General features: G+C 36.0%; 1 protein-coding gene across 2 annotated transcripts in view; it reads left to right on the forward strand.

Annotated features, from left to right (window-relative positions):
• The window catches only part of asap2a (ArfGAP with SH3 domain, ankyrin repeat and PH domain 2a), an 80,270-nt gene that overhangs the window by 47,690 nt on the left and 8,119 nt on the right, over positions 1 to 24,461 (forward strand). The window contains exons 6-22 of one of the 2 annotated variants that reach the window (XM_077240054.1): positions 1,269 to 1,398; positions 1,499 to 1,584; positions 2,923 to 2,998; positions 3,100 to 3,193; positions 4,744 to 4,849; positions 5,109 to 5,178; positions 9,177 to 9,264; positions 10,599 to 10,647; positions 10,777 to 10,943; positions 13,533 to 13,666; positions 14,113 to 14,207; positions 14,297 to 14,486; positions 19,427 to 19,512; positions 19,756 to 19,871; positions 20,366 to 20,433; positions 20,539 to 20,646; positions 22,695 to 22,923. In XM_077240054.1, coding sequence (XP_077096169.1) covers positions 1,269 to 1,398; positions 1,499 to 1,584; positions 2,923 to 2,998; positions 3,100 to 3,193; positions 4,744 to 4,849; positions 5,109 to 5,178; positions 9,177 to 9,264; positions 10,599 to 10,647; positions 10,777 to 10,943; positions 13,533 to 13,666; positions 14,113 to 14,207; positions 14,297 to 14,486; positions 19,427 to 19,512; positions 19,756 to 19,871; positions 20,366 to 20,433; positions 20,539 to 20,646; positions 22,695 to 22,923 — 1,892 coding nt within the window. The remainder of the gene's footprint in view (positions 1 to 1,268; positions 1,399 to 1,498; positions 1,585 to 2,922; positions 2,999 to 3,099; positions 3,194 to 4,743; positions 4,850 to 5,108; positions 5,179 to 9,176; positions 9,265 to 10,598; positions 10,648 to 10,776; positions 10,944 to 13,532; positions 13,667 to 14,112; positions 14,208 to 14,296; positions 14,487 to 19,426; positions 19,513 to 19,755; positions 19,872 to 20,365; positions 20,434 to 20,538; positions 20,647 to 22,694; positions 22,924 to 24,461) is intronic. The other variant, XM_077240055.1, reaches the window with a different exon arrangement.

The raw sequence follows: 24,461 nt of genomic DNA on the forward strand, positions 1-24,461 counted from the left end.
AAAGTAAATCAGACTTGACAGTGCTATTTGAAAAAATACTCCTCTTCTGGTTTGAGATTTTACAGGTTTCTGGAAAAGCAACATTATTTTAAACAGCTGATCTTCTGTAACACTATCAAAAAGTGTAGTTAAAGGAATAGTTTGCCAAAAAATAATATTCTCATTATTTACTCACCCTCACGCTCTAACAAAGCTGTATGACTTTCTTACTTCTGTGAAACACACAAGATATTTTGAAGAACATTGGGAACCAAACAACATTGAACCCCATTGATTTTCATTGCACGAAACAAAAGCCAAACAAAACTGTTACATTTTTTAAAATAACATCTTTTGTGTTCTGCAGAGGATAGAAGTGCATAGAGTTTTGGGATGACATGAGGATGAGTAATTTTCTTAGTTTGGCTGAGCAATCCCTTCAACAACTAAGGGGCAATTTACACGACACCACTTTCAACTAAATTTAGAAAACGTATGCGTTTTGGCTGTTCATTTATACGACAACAGCGGTTTGGGAATAATACCATTATAGTCTAAAAAAAAATTCTAATTTGTGAAAACGGTGACATCATGTGCATGCATTTCCAATGTTTCTTTACAAAGTGACATCTCCAACTACTGTCCTGGCATGCATAATACTGTGTTTTTAGTCGTTTTCGCGGATCCGTGTGAACTGGGTTCATTCCAACGGAAAGAAAAACGGTTTCATTTTTAGTACATCAGTCGTGTAAACATCCAAATGTATTTTTATTTTTGGGTGAAAAAAAAACCTTTTAAGTTAATAGTCGGGCTTCTCCCCATCACTAAAATACAGAAATCAAAATTGTTGTCAGAGGCAGCTTCTCATGCTAACACATCACTTCATTCAGTGCTTGATGCATTTTATCACAATCCTTTTTTGCCATCACCTTTTCTAGTTTCACTGACTAGAATTGTTTTGAACTGGAAATGGCTTCTAGTGTTCAGCCATCTCCTGATCACATCTCCACACTAGGCTTGAAACTCTGAAAGCAGAGGTTCCAGAAATGGCCAGCATGCTTGATGATTGGCCGCTGGACCTGAGAGCGTATAAAGGCCTAAACCAAACGCATGAGGCTCTCTCTGGAATCCTTCCCAACAGAGGAAATGCTGCATCCGTAACGTGGGGTACAATATGCCGCTGGAGCATATGGAAAAGAATACCCTGCTGCATGAGTGTTTCCTGTGCGTGTGCGTGTGTTTGTATTTGTGTGTCTGAATTTTTAAGGTTGTCTTTGTGTTTCGTGCAGTTCTAAAATAGAGAAGGAGAAAAAAGAGCACGCTCGACAGCATGGAATGATCCGGACTGAGATCAGTGGAGCGGAGATAGCAGAGGAGATGGAAAAGGAGCGCCGTTTCTTTCAGCTTCAGATGTGTGAGGTCAGAAGAGACTAATTTCATTGGAGAATGCTGTTATGGTGCTGTAATAGGCACTTCCTGTGCAGTGTGTGCTTCAGTCTCCTCCATTGGTTTGTTACAGTACCTCCTAAAAGTCAATGAAATCAAGATCAAGAAAGGTGTCGACCTGCTCCAGAATCTCATCAAATACTTTCATGCACAGTGCAAGTAAGTCTGGCCACATGCCACCGTTTGTATTAAACAATGGCCATCATAAGGGCCGGTTCACACAGAGCATTGCGCTACTTTTCTATTGTTTTTCTATGTGAACACGTGCAAGACGGACGTATTTAACCCTTGCATTTGTGTCTCGCATCTTTTGCAGTCATTCTAAACACATTCTAAAAATGCGGCCACAAATTCTGATTCTGATTCTGTAGATCATAAACTTTTGTTGCAGAGACTTAGTTGTGTGGGTTTTAGTGAAACAGCTCTAAATTGGTTTAAAAACTACTTATCAGAAAGAACTCAGTGTGTCTCAGTTGAAAATTTTACTTCAGCAGAACAAACAATTAAAAAAGGTGTCCCACAGGGCTCTGTTTTAGCACCAATTTTATTTTCTATTTATATCAATGACCTAGGTTGTGGGATAACTCCAGCTAGAATTCATCTATATGCTGATGACACAATCATTTATACAGTATAGAAGAGAAGAAGAGATTTTTATCTCAATGGGACTATCCTGGTAAAATAAAGGATAAATAAATAAATTAAATTGTACATCTTTTAAAAAAAAACGTGTGTCCGACATCCCACCCTGCGACAACTCATTCTGGGAAACAACTCATTCACCCCCCTCCCCCCATATATTTATATTATACTACATTATATTATGATAATGCGATACCAGGTGTAAATTAAAATGTGTCTTGGCTGACCACTTGTGATTGGTTCGCCGAAAACACTTCTTAGTGGAAACAGGGTTTCTCTCTCCCTCGCTTGATTTCCAGGGTATTGTATATAATTTGCTGGCGTCAGGGAGCCGCTATGAATATGCAGGAGACTCCCGGGAGGCAGGGTATCTGGCGTTTCAAGAGCTTGCTTTTTTTTTTTCTGTTCCACTGACCTTCAAAAATGCATTCTGTGTGTACCGGCCCTAAGACAGCATTTTGGGGCATAAAAAGGTGCAAAACATAAAATAAAAAAAAATAAAAAAAACTTTTTAGGTAGGCAGCTTGCTAGTTTACTATATTTTAAGGGGTGTTTGTTCACTAGTTTACTATATTTTAAGGGGTGTTTAAAGTAATTAAAGGGATAGTTCAATCAGAAATGAAACTCATTTACCATTTTTTTCATCCACATGTGGTTCCAAACCTCTATGCCTTTCTTTCTTCTGTGGAACACAAACACAAATATTCTGAGGAATGTTCTAAAATTATTATTTTTTTGTCCATACATTGTCGAAGTTAACTGAGTCCAGTGTTGTTTTTATCAATTTTTTTAAATGAAATGGAGCCTGCGGTTAATTATTTAAAAAAATGACTGGCATTGTGTCTTCTGTCATAGCTTCTTTCAGGATGGTCTCAAAGCAGTGGACAACCTCAAACCCTCAATCGAAAAACTTGCCACAGACTTGCACTCGGTGAGAGATTCACAGCTGAAGCCCTAAAATGGCTCACACCACTGATCTCAAGATCAGTTCTCATTTCTAACTTCTGTTTCCACTTCTGATTATGTCTTCAGATCAAACAGGTACAAGATGAAGAACGCAGGCAGCTAACCCAGTTACGGGACGTGCTAAAGACATCTCTGCAAGTGGAGCAGAAGGAGGTTAGTCCTTTCTCAAATCAAATCTCTCACAATTCACAGCAATAGAAAAACCACAACACTATTCACAGTGCTCTGTGATGTGTTTGATGTGTATCGATTAAAATGTTTTACTTCTGCTCCGCTCTTCTCTCAATAAACATTGCATTGAACTGGTGATCAACCTCTACCGCATCATCTTCTGGACAATTTTCTCACCCTTAAGCTTTAGTCAGTCTCGAGACATTTCAGTGTTTTCTCGAGCATGTAGCTTTGGCATATATGATTACAGACATTAAGAGATTACACACATTTAATCTCAATGCAAATAATCAGAAGTTAACAATCCTCTTAACTCCATGTGAACAACTAAGAGTTTTATTTGTCCCGCCATCTTATTATTACACTACTGGGTTACACCTGACAGCCCTGTTCATTATAAGAATGCACAATATATCTGGGATCATTGTGTTTTCAACCTATACATTTAATTTATTGACGGTGTTTATTACTAAAGGTGTGTTGGCTACAATATATCTGTGATCATGTGTGACAATTTATTTTAGTCATTTTATTTTATTATTATTTTTATTTTGATATTATTTTGCAAGCCTTGTTTACTAAAGGAGAACACAATATATTTGTGATCATGTGGGTTTTAATTAAAAAATGTATTATTTTAAGTTTTTTTCAGCAGGCGACATAGTCTTATTTGGATGACATTGAGTATTTTTTCCCATTTCAAGAAGCATATTACTCAAATTTTTTGGGTTAGTTCATCCAAAAAAAAAAAAATTTAATCAATGAAGATATTTTAAATAAAATCTCAGAGATTGAGTGAGACTGGGTGAACTAACCCTTTAAGTGTGAATTTAAGTGTTTGGGGTTTTATTAAAATTGTATTGATTGATTATCAACCGTAACATACAAATAACTGGCTATTGGTATTGCCCAAAGTTTGGAGTTTGATGCATTCTTACTGTATGTAGGACTGTTGTTTTCAGTTTAGTATGCAGAATGTATGAATACCCTGTCTAAAGAATGCTCTTTTCTCTTCTTTAATGCTACCGACCTTTGGCAACGAAGTCTAGGAGAGTAAGTGCCTACTTGGTATACATGAACATATTTGCGCATTTGGCTTTTGTTTTCAAAATGTAGAAGAAAAAAACATTCAATGCAGATTAATTATTGAAATCTAAGGCTCTGAGGGCAGTTCATACAATGTTGCCACTGATGTCTTTTATCCAACCCGGATTGATATGGCACTATGATCAAGCCGAGCTTTTTACAGCACACACCGTCAGAATACAGCTAATTTTGGCTTTCACTCTACTCAAAACATTAGTACTAAAATGGAAGCGTTCTCATTACTGGCCCAGAGCCTTGTGTTTCAAAACAGTGCATTTCCAAATGAGCTCAGCTCCCTGGAGAGGCTTGAAGCCCACTGCTCCCATTTCCTCTCTGGAGTGACAACACTGCCATAAAAAAACACAGCTTTTCGCTTCCTCTGACTGCTGACATGCCAGTTTCACTGGTGATGTGTGTACAGAGAATACACTTTACACATCTGTATCTCTTCACAGGACTCACAGGTTAGACAGAGCGCCACCTACAGTCTACACCAGCCTCAGGGCAACAAAGAACACGGGACGGAGCGCAGTGGGAACCTTTACAAGAAGAGCGATGGGTAATCATATTTTGGCATCACATAACAGAGTGTGCATTAAAATGCCATATATTGAGTTAATGCACACTCATTACAGCGACTAAAGTCCATCCTGCATAATTGACCATGTGTTTAGAGCAGTGGAGGTGTGTTTAAATCTTTGTTGTATGTTGATGTTCATACAGTGCTTTGGTGGCCATTGGGTCTGTGAAAGCGCTATATAAATGCAGTCCATTTACCATTTGATGTGACTTTTACTGTTTCCTGCCTCCATCCTCAGGTTGCGGAAAGTGTGGCAGAAAAGAAAGTGCACAGTGAAGAACGGTTATTTGACAATCTCGCACGGGACGGTACGTAACCGCATCTGACGTTCTTCATATCTGATTGGTTTCCGTGCTCATATGCTTCTACATTCACTAACTAACGTCTGGGTAGTTGAAATGCCAAGTCGCGCAGTGACAGTGTAACTTTCAATTTTAATAGGGATTGGACAAAGAATCTTAACATTGATTCTGCTGATACCGATGTAATGAGATAATTATTGTATAATTATATGTTTTTTCTACATCAGAATAAATGTTTACTTTAAGCTTTTGAAGTGGAGAATTAACCGTTAGCAATAAATAAATAATAAAAATGATTTAACTATATAGTTGTGTAGGATAGGAACCATTTCTTCCTTTTTTGTTAAATAGTTGTATTATTATTATTTATAAGGTTAAATAAATATAAACTTATTTAGTGTTAATCATGATGGTCTACAAATATAATATTGAAGGGATATAATTAACCAGAATTCACAAAAACTTTCCATATAATAGAAGAATTGGTATCGATTTCTGCTATATTAGTCTTCACTGCAGTTGAAATAAGTGGTACAGAAGCCTCGAACCGCAAGGTGAGGAAAAAAAAGAAGAGGAAAAAAAAGAAAAGAAAACTTACCTCGTTATTTCGACTTAAGTCGTTATTTTGACATAATATCTTGTTATTTCGACATAAGTCGGTATTTCTACATAATATCTTGTTATTTCGACATCATAACTCGTTATTTCGACATAATTCGTTATTTCGACATAATACGTAGTTACTTCGACATGTCGTTATTTTGACATCTCGTTATTTCGACATAAATATCTCGTTATTTCGACATAATAAGCAATTTGTTTGTGGATAGTAGCCCAAAACACATCTGCAACATGTATCAAGTTCACAGATAATTGTGCGTGCATTTATTAATCAATATGATACTAAAATCATAATAAAGTATACTACAAAAAATCAGATAAGTCCAGAATATGAACTCAAAGCGTTTAATTTGACGTTAAGCATTTTCCTCCCATAGAAACCTATTATAAGAACACTAAATGTAGTGCAATGCTTAATGCATAATAACGACGACTTATGTAGAAATAACGAGATATGTAGAAATAACGAGATATGTAGAAATAACGAGTTATGTCGAAATAACGAGTCATTATGTCGAAATAACGAGATAAGTTTTCTTTTTCTTCTTCTCACATTGCGGTTCAGGGCTTCCATAAAGTGGAATCGGCCATTCCTTAAATAATAAAAAAAATACATTCTTCTTTAATTTTGGCTTTTAGCCTTAGGGGTGGGCGATATAGCCTCAAAATTATATCACGATATTTCAGGAATATTTGCGATAGTGATATTTATGACGATATAGACATTTTTTTTGTTGTTGTTGAAAATTTTCTTATTATGTTTATCTCGCCTAAATGTTTGTTCACTCATTGCGTTTTTACAATGTGGTAATTTTGTTGTTAAGAGTTTACACAACACAAGGAAGCTTGATTTCAATCTTTGAATTAAATGTTAAATGTGTGTAGGTCTAACACCAGTATTCAGAAATACTACAGAAACATAAAGTAATCAAATGTAAAATAACACATAGTCTTTTAGTTCTGTTTCCTGATTAAATTAAATACATAGGCTAATAATTCTCATTCATTACAATTAAAGCTATCTTTTGTTGTTTTGACGACAACATTAATGACAGACGCATAGCCTATGGCTGCTGTCACTTTTACAGCTAGTGCACAGATCCATTGCTGTTTTCATGATACTGTCTGTCACACTGTCACATGCGTTTTATACATAACCGACTGTGTTTATGAGTATACTTACCAAGACCGGAAGTTTTACACAAAATTGCGTTTTTCCCCCCATTAAAGGATATAATCCGCGAAAAATAACTTTAGCGAGCAGTAGGCTACTCTATGTATGCACGCAGTGCAACTCTCTCAGAGAGTGCGCGAGTAGGTTACTGGATAGTTTAAAACCGCTTGAATGTTTAAACTGATAAGAATTAAGAAGACTTGAAAGTTATAAACTTTAGTTACGATCCGCTGAACACTCAAGCTGTTTGTGAAATTGCTAAATCGTGATCGGAGTCTGACAGGCTGCTCTCGCGCTCAGACAGGTGTTGTTATTGTGCGTGCTAGGGAACGTAAATGCGCCATACGTCATCGCGTCGCTATATCATTGATATCGCGATATGACACTTTTTTATCATGTAAAAATGTATACCGGTATTATCGTGGACGGTATGATAAGCACACCCCTAAACTTGGTGAACATCATTAGTCATTCTAGTGTATTTTCTAGAGCCCTTTCCTTTGGCCTCAGTGCTTTTCAGATTTGAAGACCAAGTCAACTGGCGAGAGGATTACAGGAAGTGTAGTATAAAATAGGTTTTCAACAGTTGTTGTAGTTCTACACCTTGTACTGGAGCTTTTAAATCTGTGGTCTTATTGCGAAAACATCAGTATGTTCTTGTTGTGGCTGATCATTAAAGGGATAGTTCACCCATCAATCACTCAACCTCATGTCGTTCCAAACCTGTAAGACTTTCGGGTTTGGAACGACATATAAACATTCATCAACTCACACATCAGTTGTGGTAAATGAAAGCTCAATGATGTTCGTTTGATGTGCTAGAACCAGTGAGGTTCATTCTCGTGTTACGCAACAAATTTGAGCTTCAGGAAGAACCAGTGAGGTTCATTCTCGTGTTCATTTGTGTTCTGAAGTTGAACAAACAGGTTTGGAACAACTTGAGGGCGAGTGATTGATGACAGAATTTTCATTTTTGGGTGAACTAACCCTTTAAAGTAGGGCAGCAATTAACAGCTGAGTTATGACAATTTTGTATATGTATGAAAAAAGCAGAATATATGTACATATATGAAGGGATTTATAAAGGTGAATGTGAAATATACAGTGCCTGGCATAAGTGAACACACCCATGCTAAAGTTGACTAAAAAGAGGAATAAAAAAAATCTTCTTTTGGAAATTCAACCTTAAGGGCATCAATTTTCTTTGTGAATGAATAATGTATCGTAAATAAATAAATGTTCTTCCTTAAAATACAGGTTACATAAGTTAGGACACCCCTATGTTAAATTCCCATAGAGGCAGCAGATTTTTATTTTTAAAGGCCAGTTATTTCATGCATCCAGGATACTATGCATCCTGATAAAGTTCCCTTGGCCTTTGGGATTAAAAAAGCCTCTCATCATCACATTCCCTTCACCATACCTAGAGATAGGCATGACTTACACAACCTACATTTTAAGCAAGAACATTTATTTATGTATGATACATTATTCAATCACAAAGAAAATTGGTGTCCTTAAAGGTTTTCATTTCATTTTTTAAATTAAGGCATTAAGATCAATTTCCAAAAGATGATTATTTATTCCTGTTTTTAGTCAACTTTAGCATGGGTGTGTTCACTTATGCTAGGCACTGTAGGTAGTCTGAGAGTGAGAGTCTCATTAAAACTAAAAGAAATAGAAAAAATCAACAAAATATTGCACAATGATTAATCCTGTTTTAAGGACCATTGGGTTTTTTATGTGCGAGTTGGAATGTTCTTTTCGTGTCATTATTTTTGTTAGATTCTCATTACTTTAAGAGTGTCGTTTTTCCTGTATTTAAGAAAAAAAAATATATTTTACTAATTAAAAATAAAAATGTAATCAGTATAAATTAAATCCAGTACAACAAATACAACCATTATGTATAAATATTTCACAGTTCATAATAAATCATAATTTGTTGCATTATAGTAATGAGACTTTTTTTTTGCATCACACCATGTCTACACCGGACACTACAGCTGTCGCTTCTACTCTCTACACTGGATGCGACAAAATGCAAGAAACCCCCCAAAGCCCCCCCCCCCCCCCCCAATAAAACTGACCTGTACATTTTCAATTTCTTTATAGTTTTCATGGTATTAGGATAGTGTATTGGGTTGAATGTTATCTGTAACTGAAATGTTTTCTCTCTCTCTCTCTCTCTCCGGTTCCTCTGTCTCAGGCTAACAGACCCCCTGCCAAACTCAATCTTCTCACCTGTCAGGTGAAGCACAACCCAGAGGAGAAGAAAAGTTTCGACCTCATCTCCCGTACGGTTACACCCGTCACAACTACCTCACACACATGTTGATAAATTCGATTTGGGAGATCTATAAAACGTAGTTAAAACCTGACTGCTAAAAACCTAGCTGTGAATGTTGAGAGCAAAAAAAAAGTGTTACAGTGTAACTGTGTTGTTGTTATCCATGAGGAAATATTGGCTGAGGAAACACTGACCCTGGCTGAGGGATTTTCTCCCATGTTCCTGTGCTTCCTTTAACATCTCATCTAACCACAGGAAACTAATGTCAGAGAGAAAAACAAGTTCAGTTTAATGTGTCGCTCCATGAGTGGGAGAGTTTGAGCTTATCTTGCCTGCCCCATCCTCTTATGTTTTTTTTCTCCAGTTTTCCTCATTCCAAATAGATTCTCTCAGTGTCACTCTTGTGAGGGAAATGCAAGCGTTTATTACTCAGTAGAATTGAATTGAATCCGTTTATTGTCATTGTATACTTATACAACGACATTTAGTCTCTCATTCGAAAAGTGCACAAACACACCCATACCAAAAACATAAACTAATGTAAACAAATGGTACAGAATGTAAATGTAAACAGTGCAAAAAAAAGGTTCTTCTGAAAGTGTATTCAAAACAGCAGAGCCTCTGAAATAACCCTATTAAATTAAATCTGTAACAGACCTTTATTTTATATTTGATTAATTTTATAAACTATTAAAAAACGTTTTTGTTAATTGAATTAAAGCTGAATAAAATATATGACATATTATAAATATTAGATGAAAAACTTAAACGACTAAATAAAAATACAATTTTAAGTTCAAGCAATAAAATGACAAACTAGAATCTGAAATAAAAATAAATCAAAGCTAAATAAAAAAATATTAAAAAGCAAACTAAACTTTAAAATGACTAAAAACTAAAATTGCAATAAAATCGGAAAATTTAAAAATAAAAGCTAATTCAGAATATTAATAAACACTACTAATAAATAATAAATGACTACTAGAATGGTATATAAACAATACTAAAATGTATAGAAAATATCATAGGAGATAAAGTATGAATGTTATACAAGCCAGTTAAGTTGGATTTAATTTGCCAGGACAATGTACAATGTTTATTACAACCTAATGACAGTGCTGTCTATTTGTAGTGTTTCATGTAGGATATCACAACATTCTGCGACAAAAAAATATAATAACATTTGGACCTTATTGTAATTTTGGTACAAGTCAGTGTGACAAGTGATTGTTACTCAGAGTTGTACTCAAAATATAAGGCAGATCTTTTAGTCTCGTTGTTTTCTCCAAGATCTATTTGTCCTTTGATCTACAAGTCTTTCTCTTTTTCTTTCATTCTTAGATGATAGAACGTATCATTTCCAGGCAGAGGATGAGCCAGAGTGTCAAATGTAAGTGTGTTTGTGTGTGCTGTACATCCTGTCATGTCCTGAAACCTGTCATTTGACATTCTCAAGAGTTTTAGGGAGTAAATAACAACAAAATACTGCAGCTTTTCCGTTATCTGTGTCTCTTCTCAGATGGATCTCAGTTCTGCAGAACAGCAAGGAGGAGGCGCTCAACAACGCCTTTAAAGGAGACCAGCATGTTGGCGAGAACAACATTGTGCAGGAGCTGACCAAGGCCATCCTGGGTGAGGTCAAGCGGATGGCGGGGAACGATGTCTGCTGTGACTGTGGAGCTCCCGGTGAGTGACCTGGACATCGACAGGAAGGAGGAAGTGAGGGGGGGGGTGTTTTGAATTGTCTCACAGGAAGAACAAAGCGGAAGTTGGTTGTGAAGGAACTGTTAAAATGATTGAATTTGCATATGCTGCCCTGTTTGGACCTGTCAGGAAAGAAAAGACCTGCATAACAAAACAACCTGTCAAAAAAAAAAGAACTGAACTTCGTCTATCCTTATTCTCACATTATTATTATTATTGCTGTTTTTAATAATGAATGCAGCAATAAAAATAATTATACAATTTAATTTTATGTATTACATATAATAATGTATTTCAATAATGCTAGTAATAACAACATTTATTTATTTATTATATAATTTAATTGATTATTAAGTATAATGTAATTTTAAAATGATGATGATAACAATAGCAGCATTTATTTAATATTTATTAAATATTACATTAATTAAATAATAATAATGAATACAACAATAAACTAATGATATAATTGAATACATGTATTAAATATAATAACCGTATACAATAATGATAACAATACTTATAACGTATTCATTATTATTATTTTTTATAATAATAAATGCAGCAAAAAATAATAAAATATACTATATAATTAAATTAAATATGGTAATATGGTAGCATTAAAAATTCTAATTAATATAATAATATTTGTTTAAAACTAATAATAAATACAACAAGAAATAATTAAAATTTAATATGGTAATATGGTAGAATTTAAAATTCTAATTAATATAATAATAATAATAATAATTATCATTATATAATGTAATTTTATGTGTTTATTTCCCAAAAGTACCTCATTATAGTATAAAATTAATTTGATCAATTTATAAAATATAATAATGTAATTAGGCATGTGCCGGTATCAAATTTTCATGCTGCGATTAATTGATTGAGCTTTTATCACGGTATACGGTATTATCACGATATTTTAATTGCACAAGAGAAACAGACGGATTGGGGGTATCTAAAAAAAAACTTGCATCACAATGTGTAATTGTGATTGTCAAAACATTAATTTTATTTTTTAGTGACAACATGTTATAATGTTTACATGGTTACTGAGGCTACTGTTTGTATTATTGCTTAACACAATTTTCATGATTTCAATTAAATTCTTGGATTTAATTTCAATCTTGATTCAATATTGACTCATTTGGATAAATATTAGGTAGGCTACAGTAGATAGCCTGCATTTAAATGTTTCTCAAGAAAAAATATATCTCACATAATGCTGTAAACATACAGAGGGAAATTAAATATAATGCATACAATATAAATATAATAATAATATAAATATAAAAATGTAATATGCCGTAATTTTCATTATAATAACAATTATATAATGACAAGTAAACATATATTAAAATATGTAATATAGTGCACATATTTAGCAAAATACTCCTCTCTATAGCTATTTTCTTATAGTCAACTAACATTAAATGGCTTTCCTGAGGTAAATGTAACGTTCTGTGACATAATTGTTCTCCTGCAGTGTTATTGACCTCTTTCCGTGGTTGAAAAACACTGATTGATCGAAAGTACGTACCTTTCGGTGGGTTGTACTGTATCTTTAATAAAAAGTAACAGATGATCGGTTTACTTGATCTGAGGCGCGCGATCTGTCACGTCACATTTACAAGCACCAAAACAGTATTTATTGTCTGAATTTCGTTATAAAACCTGAGAGCTGATATTTTTTTCATATCAAAAGTAACCTGCTCTGTCTAGTCTGTCGGTGTCAGTGTCCTCTTTGCTCCGCGATTTTTCTCTGCGTGAGAAAATGGATGTGTGGCGCGAGACCGTGTGAAAGTGTCAATTGCGTGAGTCTCAAGCTGAATGCGTGAGAGTTGGCAGCCATGCGGGGGATAAATAGTCGGCAGCGTTCCTCCTTCCGCCGTGCTTCTTTTCCATGTGAGGATTGTTTACATTAGACTAGAGTGCGCACTGCATGCACACAGTGCTTATACATGTGATGTGGGGATTGTTTACATCAAAGTGCACATGTGTTTTGCGCAGCATATACGCATTATTTTTTAAGCGGTTGATGGAAAATAAGCTGATGCGCGTTCTAAAAATCTAAATTCGGATCTATTATTTTTCACGGTATTTCGAAGTCCCCGCGATAACAATATCGTGCATATTCATTACCGCGATTTATCGCATTACCGAATACCGGCACATGTCTAAATGTAATATAACAATGATGTCAACAACATTTGTTTATTATTCTAATTAATATAATAATGTTAATTTATTATTATTATCATCATCATTATTATTATTATTATTATTATTATGCATTTTTTATTTCTTTACTTTTCCCAAATCACCTCTGGATATTTTGGGATCAAGAAATGTTGCAAGCTACTGTAGATTCAGATTTAAGAGTGTGTGTGCTAACTGCTCGCTCCAGCGATTGGCATAACGGATCAATGATAAAACTGTACTTGACAATCATTGTGGGAATGAGGATTCGCTGTTTCATCTTTTAAGTTCCATTTCGATGTTACACATTCTTGATTGACAGCTTCTGTTAAAGTTGTTTTCTCCCCTCTCATTCTCCCTCAGGTCCCACGTGGCTCTCCACCAACCTGGGCATCCTGACTTGTATCGAATGTTCAGGGATCCACCGGGAGTTGGGTGTGCACTACTCCAGAATCCAGTCACTAACACTGGATGTTCTCAGCACCTCAGAGCTCTTGGTTAGTGCTTGATCTTTGATATCACAGATTCCCCAGCACTGCTGCTGTAAGCCTAATATTGGGTTTATTTATTTAGTTTGCGCTGGATTCGTTTAATTCAGCCCTCATGCTTGAAATTTTTATAGGGCTTGCTTAAATCACTTGGGCTCTTTGGGAGTTATTCCGCATGCATGGTTTCAGCCCAAAGCTTTTTTGGGCAGCAATTTAGGATCATTAAAGTAATTACACAAGCCTGAAGAACTATTAGCTTCAGTGAGAAAGCCTCGGGTCTCTGATTGAGTGCCAGGAGACATTGTTTGGCTGATTAGGATATTATGAAGTAACAAAACAGATCAAATGGACCCTTAATAAATGCTTTTGTTGGTACTTTAGAGTTGCGAAATGCAATTAGTTTTGTTTTGATTTCATGCGTGTGTTTGCATGCATGCGTGTGTTGTGGTGTTTAGCTGGCCAAGAACGTGGGGAATGCTGGATTTAATGAGATCATGGAAGCTTGTCTGACGGCAGAAGACGTGATCAAACCAAACCCAGCCAGTGACATGTAAGCCAAAGTTTCTCTTTGGGAAATTGTCATTAATGTTGTATTTCTATGCAAATTCATTCTTGTTTAATTTCCTTTTAATGCCTCAGGCAGGCGAGGAAAGACTTCATCATGGCCAAGTACACAGAGAAGCGCTTTGCTCGTAAGAAGTGCCCTGACGCGCTGTCGAAGCTGCACACGCTCTGTGATGCCGTGAAGGCCCGGGATATTTTCTCTCTCATTCAGGTCTACGCTGAGGGGGTCGACCTAATGGAGCCGATTCCTCTGGCCAATGGCCATGTGAGTCTGTTACGGTCTTTCCTCGGATTTGATCAGTTATTCAGTCATTTCCTTTACAAACATTTACCATAGTTATCATAGTTTGCGTTAAAAAAATATATATATATATAATACAAATAATAATTAAATGTCATTTTGAATTCACTTTGAATTTTATCTGAAATTATAAATTAAATCCACATTTAACGTTGAACCACAGGTAAAAAAAAAAAAAAAAAAAAAATTATATATATATATTAGTGGTGGGCCGTTATTGGCGTTAACGTGCTGCGTTAACGTGAGACTCTTATCGGGCGATAAAAAAAATATCGCGTTAATCTATTCTCAAAGTTGGGTTGGGAGCTGGGTCTATACTACGCAAGCTATGATGACTTTCACCTTGATATTTTAGCGCAGATGTATACCTAGCCGAATTGCACTGTAGGGGGCATTTAATACCAATATATTGAAACGTCTGTTTATCCATACTCCCTTAATAAAGGAGTCCAGACATTAGAAAAACATCAGTCTATGCGTTTTATATTTAATATGAGGGAAATACACATCTGAAACGGAAGTGACACAAAAATACTTTAACTTTTAGGTGGCAAAAGTAATACTACCCACCGGATGAAGAAGGGTTGGCTCTCCACAGAACATAAAATATTAATTTTGTCGTGACGCATTTATGAGGGAAAAACAATGTTACGTGACAGTTCCCAGTTACGGACGTGAGCGCTCTGAAAGCGGCACTGAAAGACTGCTTTAAAACTTTCACAGAGACATCAAACAGAAAGCCTTTCATTAAGGTGAATTTAGTTTTGTATTAATTGTATCTTAATTTTAATCAATGTTTCATCAACCAATTGCCTGGATTTAATAAATAAGAAGTAAATATAGCAGACAATAGATAATCACGACACGGAGGCGCCGGCACGTGAACTGGAGCTCATCTTGTGAGTCATAACTGAACCGAAACACAGTGTATGAGGCCTGCTTGCCTCACGAGTACAGCGGGTGATGTGAGGTGCGAAATGCATAATGTAGAGAATAGTTACGAAAATGGAGAGAAAATATAAATTGGGCACATTAAAAAGAAAAGAACGAGATAGTCTTTGTGTTTTATTTAACATAAGCTTACTTGGCTCAACAAGTGACACATTATTACATATGCATTCATCAGATATTTTACAGGTTTTTTTTACGGTTTTAATTTTAAAATGACTTGGTAGCAGAGGGCCGTACTGTACTGAGAGTCTTGCTCCGCCCCTGCCTATCCTACAAACTATATACATATACACATATATATGCGTGTACGTGTGTGTGCGTGTGTGTGTATGTACGTACGTACAGTCGTGGTCAAAAGTTTACATCACCTTGCAGAATCTACAAAATGTTAATTATTTTAACAAACTAAGAGGGATCATACAAAATGCATGCTTATAAATTAATCTATTTTTTGTCTTGTGGACTATATGTAAACATATTTTATGTAAAATACCTTATTCATGACAGCACTACATAAAAACAAATAACATGCATTTTGCATGATTCCTCTTATATTTTTTAAAAATAATTAACATTTTGCAGATTCTGCAAGATGTATGTAAACTGACCAAGACTGTATATGTGTGTATAGATAATGTGGATTTGAATATTTATTTAATTTATTCTTTGAAATAAAATTAAGATAAAATTACTTCATTAATAAAAAAAATATTTAATTAATAAAAAATGTACTTATATTATATTTAAATGTGGTCCCTTACTCATTTATTATTAAATTACAGTCATTTTTTCCTGTTTTTTGTATGTGGATTCCTCTAATATATTGGCATTTGAAATAAAATAAAATATTTAAGTACTATATAAATATAAACCTTTATTTAAACAGGAAAGAAGACACACTGAGATTAAAATCTCTTTTTCAGGAGTGTCCTGGATTTACATACATCAAAGTTACGACATACATAAACATAAAAACAAAAACATAATTACATAAACATAAAATATGCAACTGGTTAAAAACATTTAAACACCCTTAATTTACTCTGAAGATTGCTTAATAAAAATTTTAATTCTCTACAAGACACCAAATCTCATTCTGGTGAAGATTCCAATCCGAGGCTGCGGCATATTTAAAAGAGGTTTAACCCAGCTCGGTTCTGGCAAAAGGTACACACAGATTGTGGATTGATTTAGAGCGTAATGAGTAATTATCAGGCAATTTCCGTTTAACAAGACAGCAAAGATAAGAGGGCAGATAACCCAATATAGCTTTGTTAATCAACAAATACCAGTGCATTTTTCTTCTAATATTCAACGAAGGCCAACCAACCATTTTGTATAGATCACAATGGTGTGTTGAAAATCTACAATCAGTTATGAATCTCAGAGCACCATGGTACAAAGCATCCAGAGAGGCAAGAAGATAAAAGGAAGCGTGCTGATACACTACATCCCTATAGTCAAAAACTGGTTTAAAAAAAATTTTTTTTAAAGTAGCTGACACTAGTTTCTTCCTCGCATTAAATGAAAAGCATGACTTGTTTCTAAAGTAAAATCCAAATGAGTTTTTGCCTCAAATATTTGTATGTGAACCAAAACGTAATGTGTTATCAATAATAATACCGAGGTATTTGTACTCCGATACTGATGTAATCAGACTACCCTATAATATATTGCACTATTTCAGTTATTCTTAAAGTGTGGTCCGCGGAACACTAGTGGTCCGTCATCGCCCCCTAGTGGTCCGCGAAAAGATGACCTAAACCAGGCAAGTATTTACAAAATCGACACTAATATAACTCTTTCGCACGATCACACCGGTGTGATCAGTCTTGGCTGGTCCCTGCAGGGTACGGTGTGATTAGAACGGTCCATGCATCACGTGATCAACCGTTAAATTCAAATCATAGATATAAACATGTGCTTTCGCGCGTTGGCTGGCGCTGAGCCAGAGACGGCACTCAGTGCTGTCATTTTTCACAACTAATCAGTGTTTTCAACCACATAATGTTTATTTTAGGTTTCAGACATTTAAATACACATAAGTACTAGCAAAAAATGATTTTGAGTTTGTAAAATACACACTGTTGTCTATGGAAGCGGCAATAATAATCTTTCCATTATAAAAAGACGACACGTTTTATTCTTATCAGATACACATTGTGCAAGTAGCTTTACATTTTACCCTATTCTTCTCCTAGCTCACCGGCCACTTACTTTCATTTATTTCGTGAGAAGTGGAGGAATTGACGTGTTGTAGCCTATACTAACATGACGCCGCCCATCGCACATACAGCTCAACTAACGCGATCGTTATACAGGTGTTTAAACAACAAAACACATCCACTTGCACATATTTGACAATCGGAATATCAGTGTTTCATGTTATAGATAATACATTTGTGAATATTTTGAATAAAAAAGGAACAATGACATAAAAGCAGATCATCATTCATTCATTCAGCGCAGAACATCCAAAGCTTGCAGAATCTGCCCTCAAAGTGCACATGCCCTTCCCAACTACATACAACTGTGAAGTTGGGTTTTCCACACTGGTTGGTTTGAAAACAAAACAGCGCAACAGACCAAACGTGTGGAGCCTAGTGTGAAACTGAAACTCTCCTCTTTGGAGCCAGATATTCAGAGACTGATGTATGAGAATCAGCACCACTCGTCTCATTAATATTCACATTAAGTTTTAGATGGAAATCTCAAAATATAAAATCCACAGATCTATTAGTTTTGTAATGGACTAATTTTTGTTTCATTTGTAAAATCCCAGTAATTTCAGTGATATTGGACATTAAGGGGATTTTTTTTTCAGCATTTTATTGTTACCATAGTTACAATCGTAGACTTCCTATACCCACAACCTCAGTTTTAAACTAATGGCTCTTTGGAATGACATTAAGTGGGACCTAGGCTGTTACAGTATGTTTAATTGCAGTTTTTTTTCCCACATGTGCAATTTGTTGTTCATATTAAGCTGCAGCTCATTTCACATTTACTTTTTCAAATGAAATAAAATTCATATAAAAATTTCTCATCATATTATTGCATTTGTGTTTGAATAATTCGTTTTTGACTTGAAAGTGAAACAGTTGCATATTAAACTTAAATTTAGCTTATCCTTACAATTTTGCGCTGTTTTGTGGTTGCGCTGTGTCTCAAGCAATAACGCGTCACCATGGAAACATTCAATTTTTTTGTTTTTTGGGGGCGTGTTAGAGTGAGATTTTGTTTGGTGGTCCTCAGAAAAAAATTGGAAGATAAAGTGGTCCTTGGGCTGAAAAAGTTTGAGAAACACTGCACTATTTGAATCCGGTCCCTTACTTATTTATTATGAATTTACTGTAGTAACCGTTACCGGGATATTTTGGAGGAAATTCATGGTAATTTTTTGTAAGCATGACAGTATTCAGTAATATTTTGCATTCAAGTGCAGAAAATTTGTGTGCTTTTGAGTATAATAAATATTTTAGTTTCACATGAATCATCATCATCATTCATTAACCGTTTCAGTCATATTTGCCATATGCGAGAGACTGTCCATGAATTTTCTTGCCGATGATTTTTCCAGGGTAGGTCGCCAGGTCTTTCCACAACCCTCCCCATTATGTGACTTGGGACTCACACACACAGACGCATTCACACCTACTATGGACAATTTAGCGTCTCTAATTCTCGTATACTGCATGTTTTTAGATTGGGGGAAACCGGAGCACCCGGAGGAAACCCACCCGGACACAGGGAGAACATGCAAACTACTACATAAAACATAACAGACTCCATTTTCACAAAAGATTACATAAGTGTTCTGTATATAAGTACTCATGGTTAATTCACATATACGCGATGTGCTCAAAATATCATGGTCTATTCAATCATGAGTGGCTCTTATGCACAAACCCAAGCTACTGTATAAATGTCATGTTGTTTGTTTGGTGCGGTAGGAACAAGGTGAGACAGCCCTTCATCTGGCCGTGAGACTGGTGGACAGAACCTCTCTTCACATCATAGACTTCCTCACCCAGAACAGGCAAGACTCAGACAGCCGAGGAGAGGCTGGAAAACACCCTTCTCGAGTTTATTTCCCTTCTTTGCTGACTGATGCTACCCAGCAACTAAATCTGAGTGAACGGCTTTTTTGTCATTGATTTGACCAAAGCTGTTTAAAAGTTCTGGTTTTGAATGTTAAAGTGGCAATTATAGCTGTGCCTGGAATTGAAAATTGAGATTTAATGTTTTCTAAACAGGCAAAATTGTGTGTTTCTCCCCTCAGTTTAAACTTGGATAAGCAAACGGCTAAAGGAAGTACAGCGCTGCATTACTGCTGCCTGACGGACAACAGCGAGTGTCTCAAACTTCTGCTGAGAGGAAAAGCCTCCATAGATATCGGTATGCAGCAAATCAAATCTCATGTAGTCCCTACTGAAACAGGAAGTTTGGGTGTGACATTGTAGGGATCCCTTTCATGATGTCTTTAAGGATTCCCAGGGTCCTGGTTTTGTCTGGTGGCACTTTTCAGGATGTTGTTCTCACACCATGTTCTTATTTTGACTGCTGGGAAAAGTTAGTGTGGTGATTTGTAATTCTGTTATTGACAATCTGTCCACCAAGAAAGCGAAGAAAAGATAACAGAGAGTCAGATGTGCATGTATGTATGTGGGTGGGTGAACCTGTGCCAGGGAATCTTCTCTCAGTCTTTTGTGAGCAAGCTGTCTGGATCGACTTGGCTTTGTCTTGTCTGTAAAGTCAAATTCAGCACAGGAAGCCAAGAGTACAGAATGGGGTGGGAACGTCATTCTTTCCAGCTTGGCGACTGTGATACTTTCTAAAATGTATCAAACCACTGTATCCTCCTCTTGAAATGTGTTTCTGTGTATATTTAGCTAATGAGGCTGGCGAGACCCCGCTTGACATTGCCAGGCGACTCAAACACCTGCAGTGTGAGGAACTGGTGAGCTGTTATGTTGTACATACAAAGTTCTTGTAGTTTAATATGCGAGATAACTGGCCTAGATGGTAAGATGTTGTTTATGGTATGCTTGTGTCTCTCTTTTAGCTGAACCAGGCACTTGCAGGGAAGTTCAATGCTCATGTGCATGTGGAGTACGAGTGGAGACTTCAGCATGAAGACCTGGACGAGAGTGATGAAGATCTGGATGAGAAGGTGAGGAAAAACTCCTTATGGAGAAGTATTTTGGTTGCATGCGTTAGATTTTGCATAACTAATATATTTGTGTGTAAATGTGTATATAATTAGTAATAGCTAATGCCTAATTAAGTGGGAGTAGATATTTAATAATATTTAATTTTCAATCAAATAGTCATTGTAGCAGAGTAGATTAAAATATAGTAAAAATCAAGTAAAAAATAATCAAACCATGTTTTCAACGCTGTTTTAACTAAATGACCACAAGAAAGAATTATATTGGATTATTTTTAATCAGTTCGCTTAGACAGTTTGAACTGATTCCGCATTTCAAAGCGCATATTTTGCTAATGTTCAAATTAGTGATCGACCGATATTGATTTTTTATAACCGATACCGATTATTTGCATGTGTATGTGCCCGATAACCGATATGCAGAACCGATATTTATTTACTGTTATACTTCTGTTTTTGGCACAATTATTACAACACAAATGAACTGAACAAACCATTTTATTTATAACAATCACTCCCTCCTTGCATACAAAAAAAACCCTTTATATTTATACACAAATAAATAGAGGGGTCTGAGTCCAAAAAATAAAGTGCACTGTTACTAAGTGTCTTTGTTTAAAAATAAAAGCTTTGAAGAGGTAAAAAATAAAGCACAAAAACTATTCTAACATATTTGGATATGTTTATTTGTTTTCATAAATGGTAAACTAATCAAATTACAATAAAAACATTTATATTATTACATTATGTAATTTATATCTAAATTATACATATCATTTATAAGCATCAGCAGCAACAATGTTAACAATAGGCAAAATAAATGTTAAAAGTCTAATGTTTTCATATGGAAAAAATAATTGACAGGGGAGTCATATCACCTTTGCAGAAATGTAATTCATTTTAAACAGTTTTAGAAGGTTTATGTGCCGTTTAATAGGTTTAAACTAAGAGTGAGGAATAATTCACTGGGTAATATTAATTCACTGCATAATATTAGCTGGAATAGCCTATAACATCAGGAAAGTAACAAACAAAACAGCATATACATCATTGCATTTTCCAACTAGTATGTCATTAATTATTATTAATATTTTTGTCGGTCTAGATCATGAAATGCTTTATGACAAAGTGCTGTTTATCTATGCATTTACACATAACTATAACATTAGGCTATACGTTACTCAACCGCGATCGCGCGTGCAGATAATGAATAATTAATTTCCACAAAGCGGTATATTTAGATGTGTATTAGCGAAATAATTGCTATGTAGTAAATGATAATATAATCTAGGGTGTTTAAACAAGATAATCTTGTCAAAAGATTCATTCAGTGGCCGTGCTCGAGCATTCCTGATCATCAACCCAGTGAGTGCTCAGCAATATGTACGAACTTTTTTTTCGAGACTAATGGTGAGCAAATACAACAGATAGAGAATTAAATTCAGCGCTTTTATTGTCAACATGCACTCATTCATGTCTGTTTTATTTAATTCATGTAAAGTTACGTCTTTATTGGGGAAGGACATGACGGATTACGCTACGTGGCTCAATGAGTTCGTCTCAATTTTTTAGAACCAAGCTGCATAAATAAACTATATCAGGCATTTATGTCTCAAATCTCATTTCTGCATGCATGTCTGTTATGTTAAATAAAGTTGAATAATTAAAGCAAAGCAAGTAGAACATATACTTTACCTGTGCACAGAGTTGTTATTGACTGATCTCCTCAGACGCGGGCTGCAATGGCGGAATTCTCAAAACGGCCACAAGATGGCGCCGTTTATCGGAAAATCCGATATTACAAAACCGATTCCCGATTATGGGAAAATGCTTAGATATCGGGAAAAATATCGGTAAACCAATACATCGGTCGATCACTAGTTCAAATATTAAATTGCCCACAAAATAAGTGCTTTGTAATCATCTCGACAGTTAAAATCTTGATTCATTTTTGTTTTGCTTGCAAAATCTTTGTTGTGATTATTATTATATATTATTTTTTAATATTCAATGCGTTTACCCAGTCCCACTTATGACCTTTTTGTCTATAGTCCAGTCCTCACCGGCGGGACGAGAGGCCCATCAGCTGCTACACTCCGGGCAGTAACTCCCTTCAGCCCAGTCCGGCCAGCCTGACACGAGACGCTCGAGACATGGTCAAAGACAAGCAGCGGTTCGTGCCCAACCTGGTCAACAACGAGACCTATGGAACCATTATCAACACCAACTCACCGGTCACCCTGTCCACCTCTGCTCCACCTCTACCACCCCGAAATTTAGGTGCTTTACATTTCACTCAGATAAAAGAAAAAACACTGATTGAGAGAAGAAAAAGACCCTTTTGCCTTCAGAACTGCCTTAATTCTTTGTGGCATAGATTCAACAAGGTGCTGAAAACATTCCTGAGATTTTGGTCCATATTGACATGATAGCATCACACAGTTGCTGCAGATTTTTGAGTTGCACATCCATGATGCGAATCTCCCGTTCCTCCACATCCCAAACATGCTCTATTGGACTGAGATCTGGTGACTGTGGAGGCCATTTGAGTATAATAAACTAATTTTCATGTTCAAGTCAAGAAACCAGTTTGGGATGATGAGTATGAGATTTGTGATATTATCCTCCTGGAAATATTCATGCTATCATGTTGTTTACGCCAAATTCTGAATCAGACCAGGCTTTTTTTTCCTACTATCCCATTTTTGTGAGCCCATGCGAATTGTAGCCACAATTTTTTGTTCTTAGCTGGCTGGAGTGGCACCTGGTGTGTCTTCAGCTGCTGTAGTCCTTCTGCTTCAAGGTTCGTTTATAGAGATGCTTTACTGCAGACCTCGGTCTTAAAGAGTAGTTATCTGAGTTACTGTTGCCTTTCTATTAGCTTGAACCAATCTGGCCATTCTCCTCTGACCTCTGGCATCAACAAGGGATTTTCACCCAAAGAACTGCCACTCATTGGCTATTTTCTCTTTTTCTGACCATTCTCTGTAAACCTTAGAGAAGGTTATGCATGAAAATCCCAGTAGATCAGCTTCTGAAGTACTCAAACCAGCCCAAACAACAACCATGCCAAGTTTAAAGTCACTTAAATCAAGTTTCTTCCACATTCTGACACTAAGTTTGAACTTCAGCAGATCGTCTTGACCATGTCTAAATGCATTGGATTAGATATTTGTGTTAACGGGCAGTTGAACAGGTGTACCTAATAATGTGGCCTGTGAGTGTCACTGAGCAAAATAATAAGGCAACACTTTTGTTTTTGCCCCCATTTTTCATGAGCTGAACTCAAAGATCTAAGACTTTTTCTATGTACACAAAAGGCCTATTTCTCTCAAATAGTGTTCACAAATCTGTCTAAATCTGTGTTAGTGAGCACTTCTCCTTTGCCGAGATAATCCATCCACCTCACAGGTGATTAGACAGCATGATTAATGCACATTTTAGAGTGGCCTTTTATTGTTGCCAGCCTAAGGCACACCTGTGCTGTCTAACCCTAATCATGCTGTCTAATCAGCATCTTGATATGCCACACCTGTGAGGTTGATGGATATTTGAGAGAAATGGGCCTTTTATGTACAAAGAAAAAGTCTTAGGGGGCTTTTACACTGGGCCCGTTTGCTGCGGTCCGAGCCCAGGCGCGATTGTTCCCGGCGCCCCCCGCAGCGTTGGTCTGGTTTCATACTCAACTTGATTCTATCCAACTCTGGTGCGTTTGCGTGCATCTTACGTCATTCCAAACGTGCACGGCGCATGATAGAAAACACGACGCAGGTCAATATATTGTGTTTTTTTATTAATTTGGTGCTATTATGCATAGC

This window comes from Siphateles boraxobius, unplaced genomic scaffold, assembly GCF_051911475.1.
Source record: "Siphateles boraxobius isolate OS27281-9 unplaced genomic scaffold, OSU_SipBor_1 22, whole genome shotgun sequence".
Classification (NCBI taxonomy): Eukaryota; Metazoa; Chordata; class Actinopteri; order Cypriniformes; family Leuciscidae; genus Siphateles; species Siphateles boraxobius.